The following is a 12,100-nucleotide window of genomic DNA, read 5'->3' as shown; positions in this document are numbered from 1 at the left end:
GTGACATAAGGAGACCGTTCAGAATTTTGATATATTATGAAAAAAAAAAAGCAATGCCAGACGCATGAATGGTTTTACATTCTAGACAGATAGTTTTACACACCATTGATTGCATTTTAATATAACAGGGGTTTCATTTTGTTCTGCTGATGGATTCTGATCAGCTCCTGGCACTCAGGAACAGAGAAGTGAATGTTGCACATCTGGGAAAATAAAAGTTTTATTAAAGAAAGCATGAGCCAAGCAGGTATTTATTGCTGTCTTCGCTGTTACCTTAAGTGATTGTAGGAATAGAAAGGCTGCTTCTTCAATTGCTTTCCTAATAGGCAATCCCCAAAGTGGTAAATACTAGACCAGATCTTTTCTCAATAAGTATTTCCTTTTGCTTATCCTGGGACCAAAATATATTTCATGAATGAACAAACAAAATGTCATAAGAGAAGCCCTTAGTTTTATAGTAGCTGACTGCATTTAGTCTGTGATATCACACATTACCAGGTGCAGTGTCTTGTGCTGTTTGGATAAGTTTGAGGCAAGGAGTTAATAAGTCTTGGTCTTCATGGATTAGAGGCAGACCTAAAAGAGAGTTGGGTTGGCTCTCAGGTGCTTGTAAATATCGGGATTTTTAGCAACCCCATGATGTTTTTGGGTGGGTGAGAGTGGGGGGTGGTTCCCAATACTTCTTGGAAGGAAAAAATTATTACTTTTTCACTGTCATCTGCTGATCTGCAAGCCATTGAAAGGCTGAAACCTTGGTAATACCTTGTCAACTCCCTCGTGATTCCTTGCATGGGCGAAAGCAGACCTCTCCTCCAATCTGTTTCTTCTTGTGCTCACCTGGTGTGTGATACCACCTGTCTTTTCAATCTGGGCTTGGACCCTCTAAAGACATATTCTTCTTTCCTCTAATATGGATACCTCTGTGGCTCCCTCTTGCCTATACTCTATGGTATTTGGTTTCCCAGGCGCTTTCCAGGCTGGCTCAGCTGTTTATCAGCCTTATCTCCTGCTGTTCTCTACCTAGCACTCTCATCCAGCCACAGGGGATGCTTTGCTGACTGGTGAACGTATCGGGTACTTTGCAGTCTGCATGTACTCTTGTTCCCACGGGCCTGACTATTGACTGCTCTCTCCATAAAACATACCTGTCCACTTTCAGAATATTTGTCAACTGTCAAGGCCCTGATGGGCTCTTCCATGTAAACACCAGGCAGAAATAGCAACTTGTTCCTGTGGACTCGTACGTCCTTTTCCACACTGTACGTAGCATTTCCACACTGTAGTGTGGTTGGTTATGTCGCCCATGGATGGGGAATCCCTCACGTCTTACTCATCTTCTGTATTTGACTTGGAGCTATTGTGTGATGATAGCTTCAGAATCAAACGAACTAGATTGGAATTTCAACTCTGTTACTTACCAGCTGTGTAACTTTGGGTGAGTTAATTTATTTTTCTTTGTCTCTGTAATTGCATTTGTAAAATGGAGATAAGAGTAGATAGGCAAAATACCTAATATCTTGCCTACAGTATGTAGGTCACAAATATGCTTGTGGAAATGAAGTCAACACATTTTTTGATGAGAGCAATTTTCCTTCTGAAACTTAACAGACCATAGTATCCTTTCTCCATCACTCTTATATCTTTCATGTAACCTCAAGAGTATCATGAGCTGACCTCTCCCAGGATGTTTCCCTGACAACCCAAGTCCTCTGACCTGTAACATCAACTCATTGTCTTTGTGACAATAAAGATATGGAAACATTATTGCCTAGACCTGTTAATATTTGCACAATTCTTGTATATCTTATTTTCTTATCTATATTGGAAGTACCTTAGCAGTAGGATCTATATATCTTTTAATACCATGACATCTCTTCTGTTCCATCAAGATGTTTTGGAAGCTAGACAATTGGCTGTTATCTTTACTAATTTAATTTTTGCTTGAAATGGGCTTTATTTCTTGTGCCCATTGGTGTGCTGATAGTATTAGGACCATTACAGGAGCTGGTACATACAAGGATCCCCTCCCCACGCTACCCCCACATTTTCCCCTGCACTATCCTTTGTGACTTCTCATGTTTAGCTCGTAAGAGAAGTGCTGCTGAATACCAATGAAGCCCTGTTATACACATATAGAAAAATGATGGAAATCCCCCAAGGGCACAACTCATGGAGTAAACATGATCACTATAATATGTATTGCTCTTCTTTACAGGCTGTGTGTATGTGCATGTGTACAGCTTGTTTTGCTTGTGAGAGTGATCAAACCATGTTAAACAAAACATCAGAGGAAAGTGTGAGAAGCACGCTGTACATCTAATTCTGGGCCCCGCAGTCCTGGTTTGTGCTGTTGCAGAGTGAAATTTGTCCATATCTTTCATTTTTTGTCAGGCTGAGCTGCAAAAGCTGAGACAGCAAGCCCTGGAGACCAAACACTTCATTGAAAATCAGGAAGCTGAAGAGAGAAAACTCTTGCGAATTATTGCTGAGGCTGATGGGGAGAGGCTGCGACATAAGAAAGAATTAGACCAGGTAGGAACATTGGGCCTGTAGCTCATCAGTCAACACAGCTGTTTGATTCAACTCTTCACAAATCCTTGTTCTTCTCTAAGCTTTTCCGTTCAGTTTATTGGAGGAAGAACAGTAGCAAAGGCTCATCTTCTGTTAATTAATTATGAAATATTTATTTATTCAAGTCATATTTATGAACACTTACTATGTGTCAGTCACTCCTGTAGGCACTGGGAATACATGGACCAATAAGAACATAAGATCCTGTCCTCAGGGAGTTTATATTCTAGTATAATATAATTGCTCATGTATAATTGCAATGAATAATTACATAATTTGGGGGTTAGGAACTTATATGCTTTTCAGAGATCTGGCAAGTTAAAAAAAGAAGTAGCCAGTGTAAGACAGTAAGGAGTGGTGGAACTTGGCAAGAGCTAGCCCACTATAAGTCATTCACATTTAAGCATTTATGAACCAGTGGGCTGGGAAATAAACAACCAAACACCTACGGGCCAAGGGTTATTGGATTATTATTACTACGGATTATTTGTTGTACTATTTCTCTTTCATTTTTAAACTGAAAAGTAGAGACATTTATTGAAAAAGATATAAGATACGAAAAACATTGTACATAGGACAATGACACCTCAGTCCCCTTCGAGGTAGGCACCTTGGGACCTCACATAGTTCTCTCAGTTGCCATCAGCTGCCCCATTGTATTTTATTTTCTTTTTTTTAAAAAAGATTTTATTAGGCCCTGGCTGGCGTAGCTCAATGGATTGAGTGCGGGCCTGCGAACCAGACGATCGCGGTTCGATTCCCAGTCAGGGCACGTGCCTGGGTTGCAGGCCAGTTCCTTGCAGGCTAACTACCAGCAGAGGATGCACAAAAGGCAACCATACATTGATGTTTCTCTCCCTCTCTCCTTCCCCTCTAAAGATAAATAAATAAATAAAAATCTAAAAAAAAAAAGATTTTATTTATTTATTTTAGATAGAGGGGAAGGGAGAGAGAAATAGAAGGAGAGAAACATCAATGTGTGGTTGCCTCTCGTGCTCCTGCTACTGGGGACCTGACCTGGTCTGCAACCCAGGCATGTGCCCTCACTGGGAGTTGAACCAGTGACCCTTTGGTTCGCAGGCCAACACTAATCCACTGAGCCACATCAGCCAGGGTGTGAATGACTGTCATATTTTCCTGAATCTCATTGACAGTCTGAAATCTCTTCCCTTTCAAAGGTGATTTTAGTTTTGGGAGAAACTAAAATTTAACAAGACTGCAAACCCTCCTGAAAGAAGTGCAGTACTGATGGTCTAGCCAGCTGTTTCTGGCGCCCCACCCGCTGGGTGCCTAGCACATGTGGGCATTGGCTAGATTTTCATCAACTGAATGAACGCTGATGCCATCATGAAAAGGGCGACCTTTCGTCCCCGGGGGCCATATCCTTCTCTGCCTTTCTAGGTCATCAGTGAGAGAGATATCCTCGGGTCGCAGCTCATTCGGCGCAATGACGAGTTGGCTTTGCTCTACGAGAAGATCAAGATCCAACAGTCCATACTGAATAAAGGCGAGAGACAGTACAGTCAGAGGGTGGAGGACATGAGGATCCTCAAGCTTGAGATCAAGAAGCTTCGCCGGGAAAAGGTCATTCTGGCCAAGAGTGTGGCTAATGTCAGCGAACTCAGGTAATGGGAGACACCTCCAAACTGAGCACAGCAGTCTGTGGGGAGTCTCGGAAATGACCTTGTGTTCCTTTTGTTGATCATTGAGGTCCTTATCAAGTTGTATGAAATAATTTTTTTCTCTTTTTAGTTTTTTTAAAAATGTATTTTATTGATTATGCCATTACAGTTGTCCTATTTTGCCCCTTCATTTTCCTCCACCCTGCACACCCCTCCCCCACCATTCCCCCCTTTAGTTTATGTACATGTGTCTCAAGTTCTTTAGATTCTATATTTCCCATACTATTCTTGCCCTCCCCCCTATCTATTTTCTACCTACCGTCTATGCTACTCTGTACCTTCTCCCCTCTTCTCCTCCTCCCACTCTCCTGGTCCTAACCCTCCACATGATCTTCATTTCTATGGTTCTGCTTCTGATCTAGCTGTCCTCTTAGTTTGCTTTTGTTTTAGGTGTGGTTGTTAATAACTGTGTGTTTGCTGTCCTTTCAATGTTCATTTTTAATCTTCTTTTTCTTAGAGAAGTCCCTTTAACATTTCATATAATAAGGGCTTGGTGATGATGAACTCCTTGTATTTGATCTTATCTGAGAAGCACTTTATCTGCCCTTCTATTCTAAATGAAAGCTTTGCTGGATAGAGCAATCTTGGCTGTAGGTCTTTGGATTTCATGACTTGGAATACTTCTTTCCAGCCCCTTCTTGCCTGTAAGGTCTCTTTTGAGAAATCCGCTGACAGTCTGATAGGTACTCCTTTGTAGGTGACTGTCCCCTTATCTCTTGCTGCTTCTAGGATTCTCTCCTTCATTTTAATTTTGGCTAATGTAATTATGATGTGCCTTGGTGTGTTGCTTCTTGGTCCCAACTTCTTTGGGACTCTCTGAGCTTCCTGGACTTCCTGGAAGTCTATTTCCTTTGCCAGATTGGAGAAGTTCTCCTTTATTATTTGTTGAAATAAGTTTTCTACTTGTTGCTGTTCCTCTTCCCCTTCTGGTACCCCTATAATTCAGATGTTGGAGCGTTTAAAGATGTCCTGGAGGTTCCTAAGCCTCTCCTTGGTTTTTTTTTGAATTCTTGTTTCTTCATTCTTTTCTGTTTGGTCATTTTTTTCTTCCTTCTTGTCCACTCCCTTGATTTGAGTCCCAGTTTCCTTTCCATCACTATTGGTTTCCTGTGTATTTCCCTTCATTTCAATTAGTTTAGCCTTCATTTGTTCCTCTGATTTGTGACTAAAATCAACCAATTCTGTGAGCATCCTGATCGCCAGTATTTTGAACTGTGCATCTGATAGGTTGGCTAATTCTTGGTCACTTAGAGTTGTTGGCTCTGGGGCTTTGAGTTCTTCTTGAGCCATGATGTTTTGGTTTGTTCATGCCTGTTACCTATGAGGGGCAGAGCCCTAGGTTTTCACCAGGGCAGGGCAACTCAGTTGCTGGGTTGTGACACTGTATGTGGGGGCGGGGTCAAAGAAGGACAATGACGGTCCCCTTTGCTGCTTCCCGCTGCTGGAGACTGCTTGCTCCATCTCACTGCTCGCTCCTTTGCTTGGTTTATCTGTGCGTGAATGTGTGACTGCGGTCAGCCTGCTGCCTTGCACCTCACTGGGTCTGCCCGTTGCTAGTCCACATCTGGGATCCTGCAACAGCTGCCTGTGCACCTGGGTCGGTCAGGGGGATCTTTCCTGCCTGACCCCAGCTCAGCTGCTGGCTCTGCCCCCTTACTTGTCTGGCTGAACAGTTCGTTGTTGTCGGACTTCCGTATAGTTCAATTTTCTGTGTTTTGGTTGCGTTTTTGTTATTAAAACTTTGTTGTCTTTAAACTTGATTGTGCGAGGAGGCACAGTGTTTCCACCTACACCTCCATCTTGGCCTAAAATAATTTTTTATATGTTGAAATTATTAGCAAATAATAACCACTTTTTCATATTTTAGAATCTACATTTTGCCCTTTCTATGCCACAAAAAGTGAAATGGTTCTCTCTCAGGGGGACATAAGGGAGTGCAAAAAGATTTTTTAAAAACTTTATTCTGGATTTAAAAAAAAATTTCAAGTCAAATCACTAGTTATAATTCAGAAAAAAAGTTCCCATAAACTCTTTAGACTTTCTTTAATAAGACAGTACGCAAGGCATGGAGCATCAATATTTAAATTTAATTCTGGTAACATTTGCACATTTTTTCTTGGAATTATATACAGAATGAAGGGGGGATTTAATTTTATCACTATTTGAAAACTCTGTTTCCTTAGACGGCAGCCACATTTTATATCTCACTCTTGATTTATCTTCTTCAGCTTTCACGTCAGCTTAGTGCGCCTTCTTCTTGCTTTAAATCTTACATTATACGAGATGTACTTTCCCTTTGGGAAAACATCGCTGTGTTTTATATAGGCAATTGCAGGAAACAAATAAGAGGCTTGGTGTTTTCTTAGTAACTGTCTTTATTCCCCACTGGCTTGTGGATGAACAATATCCTTAACAACCTTGGGACAAGGACATAGTTTGGATTGCTTTCTTAAATTCATCAAATTAGAAATTAGTTTTGATATTTAGGTGCAGTGAATATCCTAAGGAATATCAAAGGAAGTTGCCATTACCAAGGATGGATCAATACTCTTTTTTCTAAGAGTTGCTTGTATTTCAGATGATGGAAGTAATACAAATTTATTGTAGAAAATGTGGGAAATGAAGAAAAATACAAAGAAGGGATTAGAAAAATTGCTCATAAGTTTGCTACCCAGAGATATGTACCACCATTGGCATTTTGGAGACAAATAGATTCATTCTTAAGTAGTTATTGAATGATCTCCAAGACCATCACTAAACTTGCCAGCCATGAGTTATTTTTATTACCTATACAGAGGACCAAATTCTGTCCATTCCTTGTCAATATTGCTGGTTTGTTGATAGTAGATTTTATTTTTCTTTTCAATGGGAAAACTTAATAAAGACATTGGAGGTAAGCTGGCATGAATTCCAACTTCAGCCTTGCTACCTACAAGCTGTGTGACCTTGGGAAAATCACTTCACTTCTCTGAGCTTTAGACTTGTGGTTAAAATTAAATATGAAAACAAACATAATGTGCCTCCCAGAGGGTGTAGTACAAGATAAGCCATCAGTCACAGTAGCTAATACTCTTGCCTTCCTCTTCTGATGGCACTCTAGAAAACAGAAGTGTTAAAAATATGTTTTTAATCCTAAGCAGCTTGTTTTGAGCTCCCTGAGGAGTGAACACCATGCAGTTAATTCTAATGGCTTGTCTTGCTAATGAGGGGAAGTTGTATGATTGGTTTAAATGAAGCAATTAAGCAGAAGAGATGGCTTCGTATTGGTAATCTGCACACTCACAGCAAATGAGGACAGAAAGGAATTCCTTATTGCCCTTGTCAGTGCCAGGGCTTGCCTCTTCTCTACCCACTAACAAAGCCTCTTGCTCCACAGGGTGGCAGCCAGATCATGAGGTACTGTGGATGGCTGTAGCACATTACCTACTAATTAGAGATTCCTGCAGACTTTAGAAGTGCATTTGAGCCAGAGCTAGTCCTTTAGGACTTTTTCAACCATCTGTGTAGTTGCAGAGTACCAGATAACATATCACTCCTAATTCGGCGTTTCTCAATGCTGGCTGCACATTAGAAGTTACCACTAGGACTTAAGAACCTCCAAAATCCAAGCCACATGTAAGACTGATCACAGCGGAATCTCTCTGGGGGTAAGGGCCAGGCAAAAGCATGTTTTCAAAGCTTCCCCAGTGATTCCAATGGGCAGTTAGGGTGGCCGATACCCTGGCCTAATTGGTGTCAGGTTGTCACCCAAGCCTCAGTATCTTGAAGTCAGGTGCCATACTTAGTGGTAGGATGTTGTAGGTTCCTTTGCTGCTGCTGTAGAGCCATTTAGAAACATTTAAAAATGTATTGAAATTCTTGTAACTCACCTTCTCTGTTTTTTTCATGTGCTTCTAAATTCCTGGATATCCAGAATCATGATTCTGAAGTTCTGGTACTCTTCCTTATTTCCTCCCTTCCTTCCTTCCTTCCTTCCTTCCTTCCTTCCTTCCTTCCTTCCTTCCTTCCTTCTCTCCCTCCCTCCCTTCTTTCCTTCCTTTTTTTCCCCTTCATTCTCTCCTTCCCTCCTTCCAAAAGCTAAGGCTGAATTTTGAGCTCTGCGATAACTGGTATCATCTGTGTCTGGCTTGGATCAGGTGGCTGGTCTCAGTGTTCGCAGAAGTCTCCTTAATTCCAACTTTTTCTATGAGATGTTAGTGTGTATGTAAAACCACAGAAAGATATGATGTTGAAATGGGTGGAGAATTCCTTTGCAAAAGGAAGCATCTCTTGTTCAGGCAGGAGCTTTTTCACATGCAAAGAGAATTTCTGAAGGAGAGGACGCGATGCCGAGCCCTGGAGGAGGAACTGGAGAACCCCATGAATGTGCACAGATGGAGGAAGCTCGAGGTACCGTGTGGCAGAGCCTTCCTCTCACCCCCAAATCTCTTCTTCTGCCCCATGTGGCTCCACACCTACAGCATGATGGAAAGCATGGTTTTATTCAATGCTATGCAAATTGTTCCCTGAAATGTAAGGCTGGATCAAATGTAGAATGAGTGCCTAGAACCAGATGGTTCACTTGGGGTTTGTTTAAAAAGTCTTGGACAGAATCCTTTCTGCCTAAAGAGTCTGGTGGAAACTGTGAACTGGCTTCACCAATTGGGATTTTCCCCCTTTGGGTAGTTTTTGTTCAAACAGCCATCCTGGGCCTGCTGGTTAGTCTTAGATAGTGAATTGCTTCTCTTCTTCAACCAGTATCTTCCAACATCTTTCCATTGGTCTTTGCATCTTTTTATTTCATGCAGGAATAAAAAATATGGCTTTTGTGAACTGGCCCTCTTTTTGAAGGACTGTGTTAGCCAAACCCTTTCTCTTAGGAACCTGGGAACACAGCCGAAGTCCCATTGGTAGGTGATGGGTAGTAGAGGCATACCTCGTTTTATTGCGCTTCATGGGTGTTGCTTTTCCTTTCTTTCTTTCTTTCCCTTTTTAAAAAATAAACCGAAGGCAAGACCCTCCACCAGCTAAAAGATTAAGGCTTGCTTGCTTTATTTGCAATATACGTTTTGTTATGGTGGTCTGAAACAGAATCTGCAATATCTCCGAGGTATGCCCGTAAACCTTCTATTTTACTCGATGACTTCCTGATAGACATTATCACCAGCACTGCAGATAACAGTTAAAAAGAACCTCTGCATATTCCAGAGAAACGTGGTGATCTCCTCCTCCAGTTGTACCCAGCAATATGGGTACCTGCAGGGGCTTCGAGTCGATGAACAGCTAGGATTTGGGAGAGTGTGTTTTTTTCCCCTTTTAATGAAGAAGGCATTACAGATAATGCATTATAAATTATTATCTAAACATGAGGCCTGAATTTTAACAACATCCAGTCTTGCCAAGAGGATATACGTGCCAAAGCTAGGCCCAGTGTGTGGGTATCACTTGGCACCGCTTGATATTTCTCAAGCAAAGTCACAGTTCATAGAATACCTTTCTCCTCATTCTTTTGGATCCTCAGTTATTCCTTTTCAAATGCCAAGAGTGGTGCAGTTAGTTTACTAAACTAACAATAATACGGGTGTCTGGGGAAGTGGAGCTGACAATTTAAAATCCATTTCCTGTCACATTAGTTTATTCCACGTGGTTTCAAGCAGATATTTAAAGTTTCCAATTGCATGTCAATTTTTATTGTAAAAATTAGAAAATAGAGATTCTGGGAAGCAGTTGACAATATTTAGCTTCTAGATTAATTCAAAATGTCAATACAGTTGGAAGTGACGCTTGGGCTCAAAGTCTGGAGGACAGAATATCAATTTATAAGTGTAGATCTTGTTTGATTTGTACACAGCTAGCTATTGAAGGTGCACCAGAGCGTTATGGATTAATGACACCCTTTGAGAGCTGAGAGCTAAATGCCACGGTCATGTTCTGTTGTCAGAACATGTTATTAGCAGAAGTCCACGTCCTAGAAACCGTCCCCATTATAGGCTGTAATGAATTCTCTTGTTGCAATTATCAGAGGAGAATCCTGAGGCAGAATGAATTAGGGAACGCTGTCTCCTTCCCATAGAAACAGTGATGATGGGAGGGGAGCCCCAGGGCAGAGTAATTAGAGCCTGGCATGTTTGGGCTTAAATCCAGCTCTGACCCTTCCCTGTGTGGATAAATAACTTAATCCTCCGAGCCTCAGTTGTCTTTTCTGTAAAAGGGGACGGTGCATGCTGTCACATAAGGCTGTTGTGTGGCTAAAATCACTTAATGTATGAAAAATTCTTGGCATGGTGTCTGGATGGTGGCCAAGAATCAGACATCATGCATAGCAGCTATCAATATTGTGTTGTCAGTAGTATTATTTCCCTTGGTGTAATAAACACAAATCACTTCCCATTTATTGGCCAACCACAGCCAATAGGTAAGACATTAGCCAAACATCAGTCTGTTTTGATGATCACCTCCTCTATTTTCCTACTGGGGTGGCCAAAAAGTCTGTATGACTTTTTCCGTATAATAAAAAACACATTTTCATTTTCACCAATGACTTTATTGATTTGGATATTTTGAGTATGTTGGCTATTTCCTGTGCAGTATGACAGAATAACGTTGATGGGTCTCAGTTAACGTCTCGATTTGATCACTGTCTACTTCAGCTGGTCCACCCAACTGTCACGGAGCACCATCCAGCGAGAAATCTCCAGCAGGAAACTTCACAAACCACTTCTGACACATTCGATCCATGACAGCACCTTCTCCATACACTGCACAAATCTTTTTTGTGTGTGTGTTTTTCAGTTGCTTTTTATCACGTTCTTGAAATAATAAATCAGAATATGATGAAGATGTTGTGTATATTCTTCCATCTTCAATATTAAAATGAATACAGAAAAATTCACCCATTTTGATGAGTGTTTTTTAAATGCAGGCTGACTGACAGCTATCACAATACAATCAAACAAAATTATTTAGAATGAAGTTAAAGATAACTAAGTGCTACTAGAACCATCTTACAGAAAACAAACAAACAAACTTTTTGGCCAACTCAGTATGTTTTGGTTTTAAATCTCTCTGTACTGGGTCTGCAGGTGTGCAGTAGATTTCAATAAAACAATAATTCTTTTGCATAGGGACCACGATGCTTTGAAACTGACGGTGTCTCTAAGCTGCTTTATTTTGTTCCCCTTACATAGGCCAGTGACCCCAGTACCTACGAGCTGATACAGAAAATTCATATCCTGCAGAAGCGTCTCATCAGCAAGACGGAAGAGGTGGTTGAGAAAGAGCTGCTCCTTCAGGTAGCGTTTTCGTTTTCTGTACTGACTGAACAGGCATGTTTTCTTGGCTCCGCCGTCCCCAGGTCTGTGTGTTTTAGAATTAAGGCATTTGGCAGTGTTGCATGCCCCATTGTTAACTGTAGATGGCAACAGTGACTCACACACAGAGAACAAACAACCTGATTAATTGGCTTTTTATGCCGCCATTACTGAGATTTCAAGAATTCTGGATAATAAGTTCAAGGCTAGAGTTACCGCGTTGGGAAATGTGAGCTTCCCCCGACCCCAGCTTCGCTACAGTTCTATTTGTCAGATTCTTTGAAATACTTTTCTCCATGGCTTCACATAATGTGAAATGACTAATGATTTTGATTTTGAAAATTAGCTTTCCCATAAAGTACAACATGTCCTTTTGAAGATTTGTGAGAGTGAAATGGAAGGAAATATTTCTTTTAGAGGGTTTTAGGCCGTTCGTTGTTCTGGAGCAGTTGGGTAAAGTACCTTCGTTTTAGGCCTGTGTCCCCTCCACGAGCATCCCCCTGCCAGATACTGTGCTGGTGGCTTTACCTGCCCTGTTTCAGTTCCTCTTCACAGTTC

General features: G+C 41.3%; 1 protein-coding gene across 1 annotated transcript in view; it reads left to right on the top strand.

Annotated features, from left to right (window-relative positions):
• Positions 1-12,100, top strand: part of CFAP58 (cilia and flagella associated protein 58) — a 102,316-nt gene that overhangs the window by 42,858 nt on the left and 47,358 nt on the right. Inside the window, exons 12-15 of the mRNA XM_037063982.1 lie at positions 2,392-2,532; positions 3,973-4,196; positions 8,531-8,642; positions 11,420-11,524. Coding sequence (XP_036919877.1) covers positions 2,392-2,532; positions 3,973-4,196; positions 8,531-8,642; positions 11,420-11,524 — 582 coding nt within the window. The remainder of the gene's footprint in view (positions 1-2,391; positions 2,533-3,972; positions 4,197-8,530; positions 8,643-11,419; positions 11,525-12,100) is intronic.

This window comes from Sturnira hondurensis, unplaced genomic scaffold (genome assembly GCF_014824575.4).
Source record: "Sturnira hondurensis isolate 20B ecotype Veracruz unplaced genomic scaffold, ASM1482457v3 Scaffold0014854, whole genome shotgun sequence".
NCBI classification, from domain to species: Eukaryota; Metazoa; Chordata; class Mammalia; order Chiroptera; family Phyllostomidae; genus Sturnira; species Sturnira hondurensis.
Note: the sequence above shows the minus strand (reverse complement) of the source record. Positions and strands in the feature narration are given on the sequence as shown.